Source organism: Telopea speciosissima, chromosome 7 (assembly GCF_018873765.1).
Source record: "Telopea speciosissima isolate NSW1024214 ecotype Mountain lineage chromosome 7, Tspe_v1, whole genome shotgun sequence".
In the NCBI taxonomy this organism is placed as follows: domain Eukaryota; kingdom Viridiplantae; phylum Streptophyta; class Magnoliopsida; order Proteales; family Proteaceae; genus Telopea; species Telopea speciosissima.
In genome coordinates this window covers 62,073,242-62,096,411 of record NC_057922.1, presented here as the reverse complement: position 1 = coordinate 62,096,411, position 23,170 = coordinate 62,073,242, and the positions used below count along the sequence as shown (strand labels likewise).

Here is a 23,170-nt window from a genome sequence, read left to right as displayed (position 1 = left end):
TTGGAATCCCCAGATTTAATGGTACTCTTTCCTTGATCTGAAGCTGTCAATTTGTCAATAGAAGGTAGACGAGATGTTGAGATGCCATATTGGACTGAAGGGAAATGACTGTGGAGCATGGAAAACATCTCGGTTCACTAGCTATCGAGACGAGATGGCCAACGACTCCAAAAAATCCTTGGTTTCGACTTATCTGGACCTTTCGACCAGGTTTCGACTGAAACAATCCATATATCGCAAGTTTCGACCTGAACACCTATATAAATTCACTTATCCCCATCGTAACTTGAGGAAACCTGGCTTGAAACCAGGACATACACTTATTTATGCCAAATATCATTTAAGTAAATGTTTTACTTAAGATATTATTCATAAATAAGCAAATACCCCCTATTTGAATCCAATAAAAATAATTAAAAAATAAAATTCCAAAAGGATAAAAAATAACCCCCCAGTTCAAGAACAAAAAATGGATTTTTGGAGGTAGGTGCAATTTTAAACTTTTTCGAAGGTCGTGCTTGGCGTGTTGGTCACTGATTCAAGTCCTGGAAACAGGGGTAAGGCTGCGTACATCTGACCCTCCCCAGACCCTGCTAAACGCAGGAGCCTTGTGCACTGGGTACGACCTTTTTATGCTGGATTTTTTCTTAAATCTAAAAACTCCATAAATCTTAATATGGTAAAACATTGCTGAAAACCAAAAGTGCGGTAAAATATTCATTTGTTTTGTTATTTTAAAAAAAGGGAAATTTACCTTTACCACCTTTGTGGTTTCAAACAATTACGTCTACCATCCTTGAAATTTCATCTATTTCATAAACCTCCCCTGTATTTTGAAAGATTCTTACAAATGTACCCCTACCGTTAGATGAGAACAGTTAAGTGATGATGTCATCGCCCAAATATTTACTAAATGCCCATAATACCCTTAATGAAGGCGCTTTTACATAAGGGAAATTTACGTCTACCACCCCTTTGTTTTCAAACAATTATGTCTACCACCCGTAGAGTTTTAAAAATTACGTACGTGCCCTTCATTGTTAACTCTATTAGTTTTATTTTGAAAAGACAATTTTGCCCTTTTTTATTTGTTATTAATAAACTCACTCCATCCACCCTTGTTATTGTTGCATACCCTATTATCTTGGAGCGACAAGGGTTCGGGAGTCGACGACCTTCCATTTTGCGATCACCTGCTACTCCGGCGGAAGTGCTACGCTTGATTTTGCAGAGGATATATGGGCGATGACTTTTACTTTTGAGACGATGGTGTTTCAAACAAATGGGGGTAAACATGTAAAAACACTTTTTTTTTTGGTGAATTAAAAAAAAATAGGGGTGGTAGACACAATTGTTTGAAACCATAGGGGTGTTAAACATAAATTTCCTTAATAACAAACAAGAAAGGGCAAAATTATCTTTTCAAAATAAAACTAACAGAGTTAGCACTCAGGGGTACAGACGTAATTTTAAAAATTCCAGGAGTAGTAGACGTAATTGTTTGAAAACACGGGGGTGGTAGACGTAAATTTCCTTAAAAAAATTATTTTCATTCAGAGCGATTTTGGTAAAATAAATATAAATAAGAAATAAAATAGACAATTTTAATAGTTCTATGCCTAAATTTAGTACAAAACTAAATATTTCCAACTCTTCCATTTCGGGGTAACTTAAATTGCGCGAAAGTCCATTGTTAAAACTGACAATATCCCAAGGAGTTATGTTTTGGTCAAACTTTAGTGTGCGTGAATGCTGTCAAAATCGCTCTGAACGATTTTTTTTTTAAAATATCAAAACAAATGAATATTTTACCGCACTTATGGTTTTTAGCAATGTTTTACCATATTAAGATTTATGGAATTTTTAGACTTGAGAAAAACCCCAACATTTAAAAGTTGAAAATTGCACCTACAGCCGAAATCCAGTTTTTGTTCTTGAACTGGGGTTTGACTTTTTATCCTTTCGAAATTTGATTTTTTAACTATTTTTATTGGATTTAAATAGGGGGTATTTGCTTATTTATGAATAATATCTTAAGTAAATGTTTTTAAATGATATTTGGCATAAATAAGCGCCACCCTTGACAACTATGATTCTTAGTACATTGTGCATACACTAGTAAACTTTGGTCAATAACCACAAGTACCATTTTGAGTGGTTTTTTTAATGAAAATAGTTCATGCATTGTGTTTAGAATGTCAACAATAGGCTTTATAAACAGAGCAAAAAGAGCATTTTTGGGCCTCGAAACCACCAACTTGAGTTGTCTGGGAAAAAAATCCCAGGTTTCGTTAAATCTTGGTTTCTGGCTGGTTGAAACCGAGATTTAGAACCTTGCTGTGGAGTTGAGGACATCAACCTAGTGGCGAATTTATCAACCTGGTTTGTTTGACGGTTGATGTCGGGTTGGGTTTCCTCCTTGTGGGAATCGAGGCTTGAGCTGCTGAATAACTTCACTGCTGGCCACCATAATTTAGAATAGGAAGAAGGAAATTGGGCTCTGATATCAAGTTGGTGCAATCTAGAGTTCCAAAAACCTGATTCGGATCGCTATAGGCCAATAAAAGAAATATACCCAATTATAACGAGTAATGTAGTTCTAGATAGGGTAAAGCCCTACTAGAAGCCAATTAAATCAGGACCAATAACAAGAAACAAAGGGGCTGCTGGTTCTGCAGTTTCAGTAGGACAGAATTGCAGTTTTAGGTCAAATCTAGGGCTTAGGTTAGGATAATGGAAGGGGGGCTTAGGGGGTATGGCTAGGCAGGTTTATAGGACAATAATAATGTAGGTATTATAGAGTTTTAAGTGTTTTGAAAATTCTGTAAAACTGGACAGCAAGATCTAGGGTTTAATGGAGTTAGGGTTTATGGGATTCAAACAAAAAATAAAGGGGATCAATTGGGGGAAAGGATTAGATGGTTAGAAGAAGAAATTGGGTGTCAAACTTGCTGGAGATTCCACTGGCAGCAGCTTGAACAGATGTGAAGGATAGAACCACCTTCGAATTGAAGAAGATCCTCCCAGCCGTCATGGCGTAAGGAGTCAACCGGATTCCACCAGTCCCTTTCCACCTTGATAGAACCACAAGGATGCACACTCAACAGAGCAACACTCAACAGAGCAGGGCAGCAGCTATGGCAACAAACAAAAAGCTTTCATTAATCAAATTCGTGTTCAAGGCTTTGCCCCCTTACAACCTTATATAAAAGACTCAAAAATAGACTTTTACTCTAAAAAGGAAAGGCCTAACCCAATCCCTAACCTATTAGGTAACTTAAACTGACTAGGAAACTAAAATAGACTCAAAATAGAGGCCTAATGACTTAAAAACAACTTAAACTACTTAAAATAAAGAAGATTCCCTACTAGCCAATAGGATATAAGAACCTTTTAGCCAATAGGATCACTTCACTTAAATTAGACCAATTGAACCAATTGGATGCAACCAATTTAAACCGGTTCAATTAAAAACATAAAAATAGACTAAATATTGGGCTAATCCCGTATGCAACCTATGTACCCCTCTTTTAGGCCCGTAAAAGTGGCCTATTACATAGAAAACCCATGGGATCAAAGGCCCAACATACATATAATCCAACCCTAGACTTATTTCTAAAGAAATAAGCCCATTTCGGTGACGAATCTGCATCAACTCTCCCCAACTTGAAAAAATTCGTCCTCGAATTTTGCAGTGATGAGGGGGAAACAACATATGCGTAGCAGCTTCAACCATTCCCAAACAAAATTCTGGTGATGCAGGAACATTAGGGATGAAGTCTTCAAGGTGTGGAGCTTTCTCTTCAAAGACCCATGGTGGCATAACAAACTCTATGTGTTGGACCTTTGAATCAATATCAACTATGTATGTCGTGTTCATAGAGTCTTCAACGTTGATAACCTTCTCATCTAAAACTTGAGGCACAAGCTGTACCTCTTCAAGAACAACATCTTGAATGTCAACGATTTCCCGTGGAGTGCTGTCAACCACCTCTTCATCTTCTGCTATTTCAACTTTGTCTACTTTGTTTTCTTCAACATTGACTGCTTTAGTAGAATCTTCTGTTGGCACATCAGCCGTTGGTGAAACTTCAAACACAGTCGATGCCACTTGCATTTGAGTTGACATGTTCGGCAGTCCCTGTGGCTGTACAGTCGATGTGGTCGCCTTTGGTTGTAACCCTTTTAGAGTAAACAAACGGTATAGACGGTGTCGATCAGGTAGGACACACGAGTTGTTTTTAGGTTCAATCCAACCTTGTCGCTCGTCCAACCAATTACAACCTACTGCAATAACGCTCCTTGGAGATGGTACCGGCTTACACCAAGCACCGTCAGAGTATGAGAAACACTCAAATTCAACAAAGACTTGACCTGTAGGCATGATGCAAATCTCTCCTGAATGGGACAACATATCCACCACAGATTGTGAAATAATGTTGTTACGTCCCCTCTCATCAACAATTAATATGGCTGTGCTCCCATTGGGTAGACGAACTCGGGTCTTGAAAATGAAGGGAGGTGGGTCTTTCGAGGCTTGGTTGGAGCTTCCCTCCGCCATAGCTCTGATACCAAATAATGTAGTTCTAGATAGGGTAAAGCCCTACTAGAAGCCAATTAAACCAGGACCAATAACAAGAAACAAAGGGGCTGCTGGTTCTGCAGTTTCAGTAGGACAGAATTGCAGTTTTAGGTCAAATCTAGGGCTTAGGTTAGGATAATGGAAGGGGGGCTTAGGGGGTATGGCTAGGCAGGTTTATAGGACAATAATAATGTAGGTATTATAGAGTTTTAAGTGTTTTGAAAATTCTGTAAAATTGGACAGCAAGATCTAGGGTTTAATGGAGTTAGGGTTTATGGGATTCAAACAAAAAATAAAGGGGATCAATTGGGGGAAAGGATTAGAGGGTTAGAAGAAGAAATTGGGTGTCAAACTTACTGGAGATTCCACTGGCAGCAGCTTGAACAGATGTGAAGGATAGAACCACCTTCGAATTGAAGAAGATCCTCCCAACCGTCACGGCGTAAGGAGTCAACCGGATTCCACCAGTCCCTTTCCACCTTGATAGAACCACAAGGATGCACACTCAACAGAGCAGGGCAGCAGCTATGGCAGCAAACAAAAAGCTTTCATTAATCAAATTCGTGTTCAAGGCTTTGCCCCCTTACAACCTTATATAAAAGACTCAAAAATAGATTTTTACTTTAAAAAGGAAAGGCCTAACCCAATCCCTAACCTATTAGGTAACTTAAACTGACTAGGAAACTAAAATAGACTCAAAATAGAGTCCTAATAACTTAAAAACAACTTAAACTACTTAAAATAAAGAAGATTCCCTACTAGCCAATAGGATATAAGAACCTCTTAGCCAATAGGATCACTTCACTTAAATTAGACCAATTGAACCAATTGGATGCAACCAATTTAAACCGGTTCAATTAAAACCATAAAAATAGACTAAATATTGGGCTAATCCCGTATGCAACCTATGTACCCCTCTTTTAGGCCCATAAAAGTGGCCTATGACATAGAAAACCCATGGGATCAAAGGCCCAACATACATATAACCCAACCCTAGACTTATTTCTAAAGAAATAAGCCCATTTCGGTGACGAATCTGCATCAACGAGGTAAGGACGGTATAGTAATTAACTAAAAATTTCAAGGGGCCACTTGGTAAATTAAAAGAACAAAGGATATATAATGGATTTATAAGTATTTAATAGGAACAAACTTGGAAAGGGTGATAATATAAGGACAAAGGAGGATAAAAGAAAATTTTGGAATAAACAGAATTAAGGGTTAGAAAACAACCTACGATTTGAGGTTGTCTCCAACCTATTGACTCTTTAATCAGCGGCAACCAGATTTAGGAAAAGTGAAAGAACTCTCTCATTTGATCACGGAACGACTAGAGATTACAGGATTAGACTGCTGATCCAAAGTACTCTGAAATCCAAGCAAGAATCCTTCAAAACAAGGCTCTGGAAATTAACAAAGTAACAAACTAATTCTGAAACTAACTCAGGCGGAACTTCTAAGTCAGTTTTGATTGCTGAGTTCGATCTGATTACAGGGATGGAGTTGGGTGACCAAATCCTAGGGTTTGAGTCGTCAATGGAAGGAGAACCCTCGTCCAAAATATTTGACCAAACCAACTTGTGATAGTGTGTTGGTAGTCAAATTTGTTCAGTCCGGCAGAACCGCAAGTTGCAGGAAATTAAAGGGAACGGTAGCAGAAAGAAGAAAATATAGGATAAAGATGATAGAATCAGAAGAGGATTAGGTTAGGGAAGGGGGAGAAGAAGAGAGGGAAGGAAGGAATGACAAGAATAGAAAGAACAGTAAGAAAAGAGAAGGGATAGGAAGAGAGCAGCTGATAAGAGAGGTTCAGAAATCGCAGAGGGAGAGAAGCCCACAGCCAACAGCAATTCAAACCAATCACTATTCAATGCATTCCATCCCTGTTCTATTTGTTGGGTTACAAAACATATTTAAAGAAAATATATACTCCCTACAAATAGAAACTATTAAAACAATTCTACTCAAGCAAATCTTCTAATAGCTAACACTTACCAAATAAAATAAAAGAGAAGATTATATGTAATACCCCCATCGTAGCAACAAATCCTAATAAATCCTACCAACCTTTCTTGGACCAAAAAGCCGGGTTGGGCGAGTTCCGTCTCTGCTTAGGCTTCCATAATGGGTCATGTCGATCCACCCATGTCAACGCCACTGAATCAATACAATTCAACATGAGATTTTTAAGTTCTGATTTGGATAATGTCTGTTCAGGTAACATTTTAAATCATAGCAAACGTGATGGGATGATCAGATTCAAAATCAGATCATCAGAAGCTTCAGAAAGGTTCCAGTTGAAGGGATCTGTTTCAACGATCATGTTTTGGCATTTTTATGTCATTGAATTGGATCATGGCTGTTCATCAGCATTTTAAATCATGGGAGCCACTAGGCTTCACTAGATCGACGGTCATGATCATTGCAATCATTCATCACAATATCACATGATTCAAACATTGACTGGAAGATCAGATGCTTCTGATGTTGTATCTGTGTAATTGATCCTTTGGTTAGTTGCGGTAGATTGGTATAATGTTTTGTTCTATTGATCTTTCAGTTAGTTCTGGTAGATTGGTATAATGTTTTGTTCTATTATCAATTGTCAATGATGGAGGAATGATATTCAGGATGGATCATTTTTGTAGGATAAGCAAGAAGTTGTTATTGAAAAAGTTGTTCGTAACAAACGCAAATGTGTCACCATTGTTAAAGGACTGGAGCTTTTCGGTGAGCAATACTACGTGATTCTTGTCTAACTTGTAATTTAAATTTTATTTGGAATCTATATTTTTTATTAAAAATTTAGTCGTAATTTTACTTCTCAATTTGTGTGGGATAATGTTTCAGGAGTTAAACTTAGTGATGCTTCCAAGAAACTTGGGAAAAAATTTGCTACAGGAGCGTCTGTTGTTAAGGTGCGTAAGAACTCTAAATACTTAAAATCAACTGTTTTTTAAACCGTTCTTTCTGGCCATTTCTTATCTGTGAACTTTTATATTGTAGGGACCAACTGAAAAGGAGCAAATTGATGTTCAAGGAGACATATCCTATGATATCGTGGAGTTTATTACAGATACCTGGCCTGATGTAATTTACTCTGACCATCTTATTTTGTAATCTTTTTATTTTTCTGATTCTTACATGGTTAGGTATAAAGTCTTATTCTTTGTTTCATGGTAGAAACAATCCGTTATGCTTCATAATTGTACATGTGTTATACATTGGGAACTTTCACTCAAAGTGCAGTTAAGATACATATAATTAACATTTGACTTCTAACATTATTCATATACATTATACATGACATTTGACTTAAAACATTATTCATCTCTACACTTTGTCTCCTTGTACGAGTTTATTCTACAATTTTTAGGTCATCTAATTTGATCTGCTGTTCTGCTAGTTTATCTACTTGGATAGAAATTTAATGTTTTATGTTGGACTCTTTTTTATGGCCCATGCCTATGAGCATAAATTCCACCACTTATCCATGTGGAAATGTTTTACAGGTTTTCCTGGTTGTTTTTTGTTCTCACTAGTGATCGTCACCTATGTGTATGGACATCAACTAACATGTTATGTGATTCTTGTGTCTGGCCCTTGATCAGTGGCATTATCTGCAGACTCATGTAAAATTGTTGGTTTGTCTGGGGGTTTGTTCCCTGCTATACACGCTTGCATAATGCATTCCTTGTTTGATATAAACACACATTTATGTAGATGATAATCTTTGTTGTTACGATGGATGTTCCCATATTCCTCCAATATTATAGGTTCATCCTTTTTGTTGCTTCACCTTCTTGGTTCAGTCATTTGGATAGATCCCAGTGCAGTCATTATATTGTATTGAATTCCTCGTAGAATTTCAAGTTAATAAGCTTTGAGTGTGTTGTGGCCTGGTGGAGGAGATCAATGTGCCTTCAATACTTCTCTTTCTCTGGAATTAGGAGTTCATGGGGTTTTGAGTTCCATTTTGTATTTTTTTTTTGTGAGTTCTACATTTGGAAGGGGGGTGGGTGTTGGGGTTTTTCTTTTCTTTCTTTTTTTCCCTTGTGGCTGAAGGGGGCAGGTTTGGGAGTGGTGAGGGAGTTTCGTTTCTGATTTGGTCAGGCATTGTCTGTGCTCTCTGTAGTGCCATTTTCTCTTGTTCTTGCTTAATCTTTTGTTTCTTTTCCTTGAAAGATCTCTTCTTGTTATTGAGCTGGGGGGGGGGGGGGGACTCCATTATTGCATGTGTATTTAAAATTCTGATTTCCTGTTGTACTGAAGAGTTTTTGGTGACATAGAAACGAGTTATCATATGTAGTGTGCAATTGAGTGAACCTTAATGTATTCAATGCTTCAAGTTTGCAGCTTGTTTGACCTTGTGCTAGATTCCATTCCTACTACCTTATTCTCCTGATGTATTCTTATGCTGTCTGCCTAATATAACTCTATGATCAGAAACCCAGCAATGGCTTCTACCGATTTCCTAAGTCGTAACTAATCTCTAATTTCTTTCATGATTTCATTTTTTAAAATCAAGCAGTATTTGGAACAAAGCTTTCTAACATTCTGTCAACAACATTGTGGTGGCTAATTTCTTGATTTTCAGGCATGTATAGGGCTAGCCACCTCCAGTTTATAAGGATAACATAATATCATTGATAAAATATTTTTTCAGGACCACAGTTTCATTAACATGAGACAATAAAAATTAGCTGTCACCTTCCATCACAAACACCTGAATTAATTCCTGTATCTTAAGGATTCAAATCTCTGAAAATTTTGAAACTGTAGTTCTATAGACCAACTGTAAGACTAGCAAAGCTATTTGGAGGGTTATGGACTTAAATTTTGGGTTACTAATAAACAAAATAGGTATTAGATGAGACGAGGATTGTTGAGATGGATAAGTGGCAAAACTAGAAAAGATAAAATAAGAAATGAAATTTTGAGGTGATCTAGGAGTGGCCAATAGGCAATAGGAGAAGTTGAATAAGTGTCGGTTAATATGTTATGGACACCAACCTGTTTGCAACCACAATGGTTTGTTGTGCATGTATCGAACCTTGAGGCCAAAGGTTCAAGGCTTGGTAGAAGCAAAGATATGGTATGGACTATGGACATTTGCAATGAAGGCCTTTGAGTGTAGAGGTAAGGAACTATACAGTGCATATTAGAGGGATTAAAAGACGAAGGGATAGACCAAAAGTGAGATAAAGAAATAGTGAGAAAAGATATGAATTGCCTATGATGGGGTTCTAAATAACCTAGGGCTTAGGAAATCAGAAACTTCCTGATAATTAGAAATGCAGTTTAAGGGTTTAGAAACCAGCTTGATGTAGATTTATGGGGGAAGACATTTCCAAAGAGGCCCTTAGCTATTTCACATGGGTTTGGATATAGGCAGGTCAAACCAAGGCATAATCTTTCCATCAATTTGGCTCTTATACAGGCCTATACTTGGGCCCATATATGGGTTAATATTAACCCATATTTTAATCCCAAGATAACCATCAAGCAGCCTGTTTATGGAAGAGATATTGTCAGATCTTGTGGGCTCCATAGGGCAGATTGTGTGGAGGTACTTCAGGGATAGGCTGTTGGCGTGGGGTGATTTCTTGGAATATATTCTGTGGGTGCAAGACCAGATTGCATGGAGGAAGGATGCTGCTGAGATCTTTTCCAGATTCTTACCAAGTTTCTATTTTTATTTAATCTATTTTCATATAACTGTTAGTTAGTTATTAGCAAGTAGGAGTTTCCGTTTATAAGTCAGATTTTTTTCTTTCCTTTAGTTTCTATTTTGAAGTTTCTAATCTTGTAGTAGTTGTTCAGTTATTTAATAAAGAGAAGGTCTGATTGAAGGCCACGATTTGGGAAAAAAAAGAAAGCATAAAGCTATGCTTCTGCTGAGTGAGTCAGTGGCTCGGTGAGAGGCCTAGGTTGAGTGGGAGGTTCAACCATCAATCCTATTTCCCTTCTTCCTCTTTGATTTCTTTTGTTTCTAATTTTATTTCACTTCAATTGAGATCCATTGTGCACTTGGGAACAGCCTCTCCGCAAAGCGGGGGTAAGGCTGCGTACATTTGCCCCTCCCAGACCTTGCAGTAGTGGGAGCCTTGTGCACTGGGATGCTTCTTTTTTTTTTGAGATCCATTGTGAAGTACCGAGCTCATCTAAGAGGGGTTATCCAATTGCTGATACGACCCTGTTTCATGTCCCATCATTCCCCTTTGATGCATTGAAGATTGGGAACAAGAATACAACCTGCGGCATCTATTGTTTGGAGTTTTCCTGCTGATAACTTCAAGCCCCAGGGACTGAAGATCCATTCGATGCAGGCCATATTTTAGTACTGCATTACCCTTCTTCATGCCTTCCTTCGACAGTACTTCTAGACTGATCTGATGGCTGGTTTGAAAGTTGCTGTGAGTTATTAATTCCTGAGAGTATTTTCTAATTTTGAAGACTCGTTCTATCTCCACATATCTCCGTCAGTTCTGACCATAGTTTTGACTTTTGAGGAGCCATTCCACTCCTAACAACGAAACTCGACAGGGATTTCTCATCCATCAAGAATGGCTTAGTTTCTATTGCTGTTGACTGTTTGATTTCTGGCTATTCACCCCATTATGTGATCTGCAATAGACTTGAAGCTGTTGCTGTTTGATGCTACTGTGGCTTGACTTTTTATTAGAGCACTGTTGGGTATTGTTGAGGGCTACACCAAGGTTTTAGGTCTTGGTTTTGCCCCTGGTTTTGCCCTGCCACGAAACTGAGTTATGTCGAGATATTGGCGAGTTTTTGTATTTTTTTCCTGTCTAGACTTGATGGTAGGTTTCGGTCATGTGGCCAAGATAGGTCCTAAAACTTGACATCCATCCTATTTTAGGTCTTCTAAACACAATGAAAATGTTAGTTTTTACAAATTCAAACCCAAAATGGTACTTTGACTTCGGACCCTAAGTTGGTAGTCTACGACGTAGGTAAGCTCTACCTTAGGCTATTCCACACAATATTTAGAGCACATATAATTAAAGTAGAGGTGTAAAACAAATTAATTATGAATTATGAATTAAAAAACATCAAACCATAATCATAGTTAAGCATTAGGCATCATATTCATAATTGTACATGGTGATGGTTTGTTAATAATTGTTAGAAACTTGAAAAGTGACATAGATTAAACAAATACAAGTGTAAGAGTGTAACAAGTCCTACCCATAGTATTAAATCTCGATTCTGCAAGATTTCGGTTGGTTATTTTGGTGGGTTTTAGGCCAAATTAAGGCTTGAAACTTCATGCAAACCCTATTTTAGGCTATATAAACACATGTAAATGTTTAAATTGCAAAAATAGTCACCCAAAGTGGTGTTTTGGATTCGCACTCTTGATTGGCAATATACGGTTGAATCCTAATGTATAATTAGTTAATTACACATAGTTTAAGTACTAGAAGGCATAATCAATTTAAATAAGTAAATCATACAAACATAAAGTCAATGACTCATAAGTCATAATATTAAGTACATAATTTGATGACATCAATATACTCTCCTAATACAAGTCAAGTGTCTAACTAATAATAATTACTGCACCGTCCAGGATCGATCCCACTCATAGTCCGATGGAGTCAACATGCATTGTCCTCTGACTGGGAGAAGAAACGAGTATAGTCCTCCATAGTGATGCAGATTCATCACCCAAATGGGCTTATTTTATTAGGAATAAGTCTAGGGTTGGGATATACATATGTTGGGCCTTTGTTCCCAAGGGTTTTATTTGTATTAGGCTACTTTAATGAGCCTAAATTAGGGGTACATAGGTTGCATACGGGATTAGCCCTATATTGAGTTTATTTTTATGTTTTTTAACTGAACCGGTTTAAATTGGTTGCATCCAATTGGTTCAATTGGTCTAATTTAAGTGAAGTGATCCTATTGGGTAAGAGGTTCTTATATCCTATTGGCTAGTAGGGAATCTTCTTTATTTTAAGTAGTTTAAGTTGTTTTAAGTCATTAGGACTCTATTTTGAGTCTATTTCAGTTTCCTAATCAGTTTAAGTTAGCTAACAGGTTAAGGATTGAGTTAGGCCATTTCTTTTTAGTGTCTAAGTCTAATTTTGAGTCTTTTATACAAGGTTCTAAGGGGGTCAAGTATTGAACACGAATTTAATTAATGAAAAAGATTTTGTTTGCTGCTATAGCTGCTGCTCTGCTGTTGAGTGAACCTTGTGTGTAATATCAAGGCTACCTTGTGGGTGATATCAAGGTGAAGGGAGTGGTGGACTCTGATTGACTCCTTGCATCTTGTAGATCGGGAGGTCCTTCTTCTTATTCAATCGAGCTTCTTCAAGCTACTGCTGCTGCCTTTGAAGGAGATCAAACTAGTAAGTAATCTTAATTTCCTACATATATCCTTCCCCTCTTCATCCTCTAACCTAATCCGCACCCCCTTCCATCCATCAAACCCTAATTTCCATTAAACCTGCAACTCCTACCTCAACTAGGATTCCCTCATAACTACAGATCTGGCCATCAATTTTGAACCATACTTCCAGCCTATATTCTCCACACCTCTCCCTACACTCGACCTTAAACACAGCCCTTAGTCTCCACTACAACCCCTCCATTCCCCCATTCCATTAAACCTAAAACCTGCAGCTCAATTCTGTCCAGAATTGCAGAATTTTAAAACCTTCCCAAATCCAATTATTTTATCTCATAATAACCCCCTAGACCTGCATATTAAAGCCATGTAAGACCCATTCCCAAATTCCCATCCTAAACCCTAGAATTAACCTAAATTCTAGTGTTGTCCATTCGAACCAGCAACCCCTTTTGTTATTTGATCCTGTTGTTTGGCTCCTAGTAGGTCTCCTACCTATCTAGAACTACATTAAATTGGTATCAGAGATATGGCAAAGGGAAGCTCTAACCAAGCCTCGAAAGACCCATCTCCATTCGTTTTTAAGACCCGAGTTCGTCTACCTAATGGGAGAAAAGCCATATTAATTGTTGATGAGAGGCGACGTAACAACATTATTTCACAATCCGTGGTGGATATGTTGTCCCAGTCAGGAGAGATTTGCATCATGCCTACAGGTCAAGTCTTTGTTGAATTTGAGTGTTCCTCATACTCTGACGGTGCTTGGTGTAAGCCGGTACCATCTCCAAGAAGCGTTATTGCAGTAGGTTGAAATTGGTTGGATGAGCGACAAGGTTGGATTGAATCTGAAAACAACTCGTGTGTCCTACCTGATCGACACCATCTATACCATTTGTTTACTCTAAAAGGGTTACAACCAACGGTGATCACATCGACTGTACAGCCACAGGGACTGCCGAACATGTCAACTCAAATGCAAGTGGCATCGACTGTGTTTCAAGTTTTGCCAATGGCGGATGCACCCACAGAAGATTCTACTAAGGCGGTTTGTGTTGAAGAGATTCCAGAACCTATAGCTAAAGAAATTCAAGTAGACCAAGTTGCACCAGTAGTTGAGATCATGGTTGAGAAGCTAGGCCATCAAATTGATGTGGAGGTCCAAAACACAATGGTAGAAGAAACTACTGAAGAGGTCTACACTGAAGAAAGCAAAGTAGACAAGGCTGAGGACATGGAAGATGAAGTGGTGGTTGAGAACACTCCACAAGAAATCATCGACATCCAAGATACTGTTCTTGAAGAGGTCGAGCACATAGAATTTGTTATGCCACTATGGTTCTCTGAAGAGAAAGCTCCACGCCTTGAAGACTTTATTCCTAATATTCTTGCCTTACCAGAGTACTGTTTGGGAGTGGTCAAAGCTGCTACTAACAAGTTGTTACCCCCTCATCACTGCAAAATTCGAGGACGAATTTTTTCAAGCTGGGGAGAGTTGATGCAGATTCATCACCCAAATGGGCTTATTTTATTAGGAATAAGTCTAGGGTTGGGATATACATATGTTGGGCCTTTGTTCCCAAGGGTTTTATTTGTATTAGGCCACTTTAATGAGCCTAAATTAGGGGTACATAGGTTGCATACGGGATTAGCCCTATATTGAGTTTATTTTTATGTTTTTTAACTGAACCGGTTTAAATTGGTTGCATCCAATTGGTTCAATTGGTCTAATTTAAGTGAAGTGATCCTATTGGGTAAGAGGTTCTTATATCCTATTGGCTAGTAGGGAATCTTCTTTATTTTAAGTAGTTTAAGTTGTTTTAAGTCATTAGGACTCTATTTTGAGTCTATTTCAGTTTCCTAATCAGTTTAAGTTAGCTAATAGGTTAAGGATTGAGTTAGGCCATTTCTTTTTAGTGTCTAAGTCTAATTTTGAGTCTTTTATACAAGGTTCTAAGGGGGTCAAGTATTGAACACGAATTTAATTAATGAAAAAGCTTTTGTTTGCTGCCATAGCTGCTGCTCTGCTGTTGAGTGAACCTTGTGTGTAATATCAAGGCTACCTTGTGGGTGATATCAAGGTGAAGGGAGTGGTGGACTCTGATTGACTCCTTGCATCTTGTAGATCGGGAGGTCCTTCTTCTTATTCAATCGAGCTTCTTCAAGCTCCTGCTGCTGCCTTTGAAGGAGATCAAACTAGTAAGTAATCTTAATTTCCTACATATATCCTTCCCCTCTTCATCCTCTAACCTAATCCGCACCCCCTTCCATCCATCAAACCCTAATTTCCATTAAACCTGCAACGCCTACCTCAACTAGGATTCCCTCATAACTACAGATCTGGCCATCAATTTCGAACCATACTTCCAGCCTATATTCTCCACACCTCTCCCTACACTCGACCTTGAACACAGCCCTTAGTCTCCACTACAACCCCTCCATTCCCCCACTCCATTAAACCTAAAACCTGCAGCTCAATTCTGTCCAAAATTGCAGAATTTTAAAACCTTCCCAAATCCAATTATTTTTATCCCATAATAATCCCTTAGACTTGCATATTAAAGCCATATAAGACCCATTCCCAAATTCACATCCTAAATCCTAGAATTAACCTAAATTCTAGTGTTGTCCATTCGAACCAGCAGCCCCTTTTGTTATTTGATCCTGTTGTTTGGCTCCTAGTAAGTCTCCTACCTATCTAGGACTACATTACATAGTTGCCATGTAAATTGCATCATCGACGCTGTGAGGTTGTAGATCGGTGTCTGGTGTCTGACGTATAATAAATTCGTCACTAACCAACATGTATTGATCATATGTTTTTCAAAAAACATTCTTGGAGAATATGGTTTACTTGAAATAGTAGAAAAAGCTTCAATGATGTGTTTCCCAAGTTATTCCGGCGTTGATGCGACAAAAAATCGAAGAAGAAATCTCAAACAAGCAAAAACAAGCGCAAAAACTCGAAATGGGAGCAAAAACCAGAGTCTGTTGAGGTCTCGGTCGAAATTTTGACCGAGATTGACGAGATTCTATCTTTTTATACTTAATTTTTGTAACGTCTGACCGAAATTTTGGCAAGATGTTACAAACAGTTGAAATTTCGACATCTCGTCGAAATTTTTTAATTTCTCAATTTGACATACCATTTTGTTTCAACTTGACCAAAATTTCTAAGATTTCGATGAGATTTTGAACTATGGACTCCTACCATTTGAGAGTAGCTAGTGCTGAAACGAGTGTCGGGCCAGATCATCAAAAGGACTGTGTTATTGTTGTCGAATCAAGCTTTGCTCTGATTGAATCGCAAACGCTGGCCATGACATATTATGTTGGAAGTAACACTCGAAGTCGTCCACAGCAGCCCTATAAACCGAATCATCAGCCCTATAACCTAAAACTGTTCTTGAGATGCATTGCAGCTCCCTCTCTTGATGTTGAAGCTTCAATCTCCAAGATTTAATCTTCAGTTGATGTGAGATTTGCCAAAAAAATCACCAAAACCCTCACTTGGAGTTGTTTTTTCGTCACAGTAGAGCGAGAGAGGCGAGATTTCAAGAACAGGTCAAAATCTCGATCAAGAAGGTGTCTTTTATATGTAAAGTTTTGGTCTGGTTCGACCGAGTCTAGCCGAGATCGAAATTTGTGCTTAGATCTCGGAGAGAAACTGAGATCTCGATCAAGATACTGTATAAATTCCATATCGCCTTGTGTCTTGACTCGAGAAACCACAAAACTGAGATCTCGCCCAGATCTTGTACCATGGTCTATACTGGTTAAAAATACCTTATTGTACTGCTACTGTTAAAGTTTCTGTTATTTATAATGTTGGAACTGATGACCTCTTGGCCTGCTGATCATATTGGAAGATCCTCTTGTAAGTTAGGGTCCAAGTTGTCTAATTGAACCCTAGCTTACATCACAGCTTCAAAAGAAAATTGATTTCAGCCAATCAAATGTTCAAATGAGGCCAATATTCTGGTTGAAGTTTGGCCTTGGACTGAGGAATAGTCCTGAAAGGTTTGACTTAAATCCAACGGATGGATTCTGTTAGTCCATTGGAGTGTGTGGAATGTTGTTGTCATTGTTGGCAATGTATTTGGTCATAGTGGTGTTGTGGCAGTAGCTATTGGTGGTTTGGAAGAGCTGAAATGGTCAAACAGTCACCTACACAGCTACAAGGGTATTTTGGTTATTTGGCAGGGTTACAAGGGTACCCGCACTTGAAGAACACCATTTAATAGCATATTAAGTCCTTATATAGTGTTTGGCAAAGGGGCGAAGCAACAGGTGAAGGTTTCATACTGTTAAAGTTGTGATTTCACAGGTTCATGCAATGGCAATGACTTTAAGGTCATTTTTGGAAGGTTTAATGGCAATTCTGGGTGAAGTGGTCCTCATGAGAAATGAAGTTCATCGAGTCGCGGTTCCAATGCAACTGGTCTTGCATCATTTGAGTGTTGGACAAGAAAGTTATCGATATTTTCGTGTCGATGCGCGAAAATGGAGCAAATCTGGAATAGGCAAAAATTTATATACTTAGCCAAAATTTTTGGATTATTTTTAAGTAATATACTGTAGACAGATGTTCTCCATTGTTTTGTTAAAACTCCAGAATTTCCTCGAGCGTCGGATCGGTATCTTGCATCAGATTTGGTTCATTAAAAGAAAAAGAAAGAAAAAGGAAAAAAGGAGGAAATAAAGGAAATAACTAATGTGTAGTGAAGTGTGATGTTGGCATGACATCACCCCCATTTCTTATGAAGGAAGAGTGAAAATCTCTGACGTGTTTTTCCTTTTATGCACGGTTTGTCATGAAGAATCTCTTTATTTACGGATTTGCCACTGGTTACCAATTTTTGGAGCATTCAACTTTGGAAGGCCGTATCTTGGCCATCCGAAGTCCAAATGGGACATTTTTTTTGAAATTGGGTATTTTTTCGAGAGGAAGCCATTAGAAGGAGTTGCAGCATCATTTGAGCATAGCAAGTTGACGATATCATTGTTTCATGGCCGATGACTCCGTATTGAAGATGGTTTGAGCAGTGGAGCGTATACAGACACGATTTCTATGCATTAGAGGCTTCATGGTTGTTGGGATTACTTGTAAGAGGTAATCTAATTCTATAAAACCCTATTTTTTTATGTTTTAGGTTGTTTGTTCTGTTGGAACCCTAGACTGTGTGAAAACCCTAATGTTGGGTCTTGTATTGGGGGGTTTTACATTCTTGTACTCTCAATTGATGGATTGTAATACCATTCAAGTTGAGGCTTGATTGGAGAAGGGGTTGTTGTCCTCGTTTGTGTTGTTGCACAAACCGAAGCAGGGATTGTAGTTCCTGGGCTGCTGTTGCAGTCAAAATTTGAGTAGTGTATTGAGCAATATACGAAACCCTGGATAGGGTATTGCTCCGTGGACGTAGGCAGTTTGGCCGAACCACGTAAATTTGGTGTCTTGTCTGCTTTACTTTCATTGCATATATTGGAGTGTGTTTGATCTGCAGAGTGGGGTGCATTGTCTGGTAGACCTAGCCACACAGTGGTTGCGAGGTGGATGTGCATGACTGTTATGGGATTGGTAATTACGGGATTGCCCCGGCCAATCAGGTTTGCTTGAATTCTTCTCCATCGACATCAACACAGGGTTGGAATTTAGGGATTATTTTTTAAGAACACTGATTCACCCCCCCTCTCAGTGTCAACCTGGGATTAACAGATTCAAAACTATGAGAGAATCCTTGTTGAGGTAGGAACCTCAATTTCTGCAGAATCGATGAGAAAGAATTTGCGGGTTTAATACAGTGATTAATTAAGGCTCAAATAACAAATTAATCGGCAACAAAAAATAAGATCAGATTTGCCCTGATTTAACTCTTCCATCCCAAGGCATTCCTTTATTGCTTGGAGAGCTTTGATCAATTCTCTTCTCACTTAGGAGTTTCTTCTTCAAAGGAACATGTCTATCCCAAATTGCTGTCTTTGTTGGAACTCCATTGAAAGTGGAGTGTGGACCATTTATTCTTTTCATGTCCTTTTTCCAAGTTTGTCTTGGGACGTATCCTTAGAAAATTATGGTCTTCTCCTAGGGTTATCCTTCCTTTTGACAGAGAATGGAGGTGGATCTTGAAAAACTTCAATGGCAAAACTCCTTGTGACAATCTTGTTAAGTTGGCTTTCAATGCAGTGATTCATCATATCTGGTGGGAAAGGAATAAAAGATGGACTTCCTCATCGCGTTCTATTGAGCAGATCTGGGATAATATCTTTCTTGAGATTAGAAATAAAATTGTTCACAAATGTGTTTTTTTTTTGTCCTGATACTAGCAGAAATAAGCATCTTGCCTACTCTTGGAATCTTCTTCTTATTTCTCCCCTTAGTTTAATTTTGTTGTATCATTTGTTCTTCTTTGCTCTTTGGTTTTTTTCTCTTCCCGGGTTTCGATGTATCCCCCTGGTGGAGGGCCGGTTAGGAGAAGAGGGAAACTAGGGAGAAATCAAAGTTGCAGGGGGTAAAGAGAGAAGACACACACACAGCCACTTCTTGCACAACCCAACAACTTCAATTTTGAAACATTCAATTCATCATAACTTCAAATCTGAACTCTTCTTCCATATTACATCAATTTAAAGGAAACAACCTTGCATAAGAATAGAAACCTAACTAAACTGGAAACAACCCAAAAAGGAAACTACCAAAATAGATCATAGCTAAAGAAAGGAAACTACCTAAGAAGCTCCTACGTAATCTACCCATTGCAAATAAAAATAAACTAAAATAAATTTTACAGCACGAGTGAACTACCAGCCCTTGCCAGACCAAAAAACCGGTTTAGGACCAGTCTTTGGTTTGGGCCTCCAAAGTGGGTCATGTCAGTCCAGCCAGGCTAAGGCAACTGCATCACCTCTCCTTAATGTAGCCTAGGTGAAATAAATCTCACTTAGGACCAGGTTCTGTTTTAGGGTTGGCCGAATGGGCAGTTTAGGGTAACTAGGGCAAAATTAGGGTTAGGAATGGGAGATTGAGTTAGGGTTTTATTGGGTAATGGTCTGCAGAATTTTAGGAGTCTATTAGAATAGGTTTTAATGAGGTTTGAATAAGAAATAGAAATTCAGAAATATTAGGGTTAGGGTTTTGGGTTTCCAGATTTAGGATCTAAGCTGAAACTAGGGTTAGGAGCAGCTTTTAGGGGCTGGGCTTTAGGTTGAGTTTTCCTAGCAGAGAGGGGGTGGTTCGGCTGGACTTTGGTGGGGTTTTGATGGCTGGTTAGGCCTAGGCAGATCTTAGGGTTTCTGGGTTTTTATGTTGAGGGAGGGAATTAGGGTTTGTAGTGGATAGGTGAGGCTGCAACTGAGATCGAGTGGGAGGGTTACTGTGATGGACCTGTGGTTAGGTTTTGAGTGTAATCTGATGAGGGAATAGGGCTGTGATGAATGTAGATGAAGCTAGGGTTTGGGGAAGTCGATTAGGTTAGATGGAAGTAAGAAGAAGACATGATAAAGTTGCAGGAAATTGTAACTCTTACTGGAATTGCAGAATTTCAGCAGCAGCAACCTTGAAGAACTTGAAGGAAGAAGAAGACGAACCTCCCGATCTGCAAGATGCAAGGAGTCGCCGGATTACTCCAGCCCTAGCCCTTGATATTACTCACAAGGGGCCTTGATATGACACACAAGACAGAGAAGCAGCAGCAGTCATGGCGGCAGCAGCAAGAAGAAACAAAATTTCAAACATAATAGGTGGGGGAGCCTCCCACGATTCTACTATTTATAATAATAAAGGGGGGCCTAAAGGCCTTACAAATAATCAATCTAAAGCAATCCTAATCAGATTAGGAGTTGGGATTCCTAATCTGAATCCTAATTATAAAACATAGAATAGACTTATACTCTAAATAGGAGTATAAGTGTAAACAACTAAAACAAATAAAATAAAATACTAATCCCTCTAAAATCGTGGAGGGGAACTAAGAAGATAAACCATGAAAAAGACTGTTTTAACCCTAGGCTAAAAGAACAAACAAATAAAAAGGCTCCAACGAAAAAATCAAAGAACAGCCAAATTAATCATGGTTTCGGCTTCTGCATCACTCCTCCTCTGAAAAGAACTCGACTCCGACGAGTTCAGATAGGGTCCAAGAATGCTGTCCGAGTTAACTCACCGTAGGAGAAAGGCAACAACTGTGTTCTTGAGTTTGATAGATGGAAGATCCTTCGCTGGGAGGAATTTCATCTCAAGTCCACCATGCTGAAAGGAATATGTATTCTCATAACCACAGTGCTTGGCTTTCTTGTCATACAACCATGGGTGTCCCAAAAGAATGTGGCAGACTTCCAAATGGGAGGACATCATACTGCACCTGATCAATCAGTCCACCAATTGAATATGTGAGCAAACACCTTTCATGAACCTTGAGATTTGTGTTGTTCACCCATGCAACCTTGTAGGGTTTCAGATGAGGTTCCGCCTTTAAAACCAACTTGCGAACAACATCTTCAGCGACAACGTTGGTGCAATTGTATGAGTCAATCACCATATCACATAGGTTGCCATTGCATTGCATCCTGGGCTGAAAAATACTGTTACGATGCCAATCTTTATCTTCCTCATTGGGAACTTTTTGCGTAGCCAAGAGTGGGTGAATAACATAGCAATACTGTCGCTCATCATCACTATCATCATCATCAATAACCTCACTAGGCGCACACCCACGTTCAGCCTCCAAATTGACTGTCCCTATCGTCGGTTGCTCCTTCGGTTCAAATGGTATGAAATTGTCCTTGTCAATGTGGGCTACCAACCGGTTAGGGCACTGAGCAGTCATATGTCCATAGCCCTTGCACGTGAAGCATTGAATAGCTGCTTTTGGCATCATCGAATTTCTGTCTTATCCACGTCGAGGTGGAGAATATGGTCTATTTGAACCTCACCGAGGTGGGGAGGACGAACTGGTCGTGTAGGTGCCATAGAGGAACCACTAGCTTGTGGGTTACTAACCGAAACTGACTTCTCCTTAAAAGATTATTGCTGTAGGTGAAAGCTATCATCTCTAGAATATGTGTCAGTAAATTTCTTCGATTGTAAGGTTTCCTCAAATTTTCCTTAACCTGATATGCCACTTGAATTGCTTCCTCCATAGTAGGTAGTTTACTGGCAGAAAGTGCGGCATTGATTTGTGGATGTAAGCCATTGTGGAACTGTGCCACTAAGACTTCCTCGTTCCACTCAAACTCAAATCAAGTGGCTAAGTAATAGAACTTGGCCACGTACTCCTCAACTGACAAACTATCCTGTCTCAAATGCACAAATCTGAGGTGCACACAATGCTTGTAATCAGCCGGTTGGAATCTTCGGTCCATTGCAGTTCGCATCTCAGCCCATGTAGTACCTTGGCCAAGACCTCAAGTAAGGTTTTGTTGCTGGTGTTTGATCCACCAAACCCGGGTCATGCCTTCCAACTTACCCTCTGCAAATATCAATTTCCTGGCCTCTATCAAGTTGTACCATCTGAAAAAAATTTCCAAACTGTGGACCCAATCGAGATATTGCTCCGGGTTGTGGTCCCCATAAAAATCAATGACTTCCAACCTTGCTGCTTTGTTCACTCCTCCTTCATATCGTCCAGCTCCATATAGTGTTGGTGATGGTGTGTAAGGGGTGAACTTGGAAGAATCCCCTGATAGCATGGGACTCTTTCCTTTCTCAGAAGCCACCAATCGGTCAATCAAAGTTTGCATAGATTCCATCATTGTTTGAATGGAATTGACAGTAGTAGTGAGAGTGAGTCCAATTTGGTATCGGTTTTAGCCTTATAGGAGTTGAGCTGTTGAAGGACCTCACTATTGGCTACCATGGTTAAGGGAAAACAAGAGAACACTCATGGATAATGGCAAAACAGTAAATAACGAGAGGTTTATGACACTAATGGCAGAACTGTAATTATGGGAAATACTGCTAACACACAAGGGGATGGACTATGGAGTATCACGTATAGTGTAAAGGGCAAACTGGAAAATGGGTGAAAAAAAGAAGGGATAGAACAGAATTAATAAAAACTGGGGGGCAGTTTAAGAATAAGAAAAAAATTAAATAAGAAAAGAGAAAAAGTGAGATCGTGGGTAGGTGGGGGGGATTACCGTCTCCTACTTGGAGTCTTTTACTCCTTTTACTCCAGAGAGGGAAAACAGCGATGATTCTCGATTGCGGAGGCATGGGT

The 23,170-nt window shown here is 39.0% G+C and overlaps 1 protein-coding gene and 1 long non-coding RNA gene across 4 annotated transcripts in view; one reads left to right on the top strand and one right to left on the bottom strand.

Moving 5' to 3' along the window:
- Positions 1 to 23,170, top strand: part of LOC122669555 (translation machinery-associated protein 22-like) — a 39,078-nt gene that overhangs the window by 7,723 nt on the left and 8,185 nt on the right. For all 3 annotated transcript variants that reach the window (XM_043866343.1, XM_043866342.1, XM_043866341.1), the window contains exons 4-6: positions 7,231 to 7,312; positions 7,433 to 7,500; positions 7,589 to 7,672. In XM_043866343.1, the coding sequence (XP_043722278.1) occupies positions 7,231 to 7,312; positions 7,433 to 7,500; positions 7,589 to 7,672 (234 nt within the window). The remainder of the gene's footprint in view (positions 1 to 7,230; positions 7,313 to 7,432; positions 7,501 to 7,588; positions 7,673 to 23,170) is intronic.
- On the bottom strand, positions 286 to 21,482 carry LOC122669557. The gene is made up of 3 exons (XR_006334042.1): positions 21,133 to 21,482; positions 15,178 to 15,184; positions 286 to 296 (listed from the first exon to the last, which is right to left on the bottom strand). It is a non-coding gene; the product is annotated as an uncharacterized LOC122669557 (long non-coding RNA).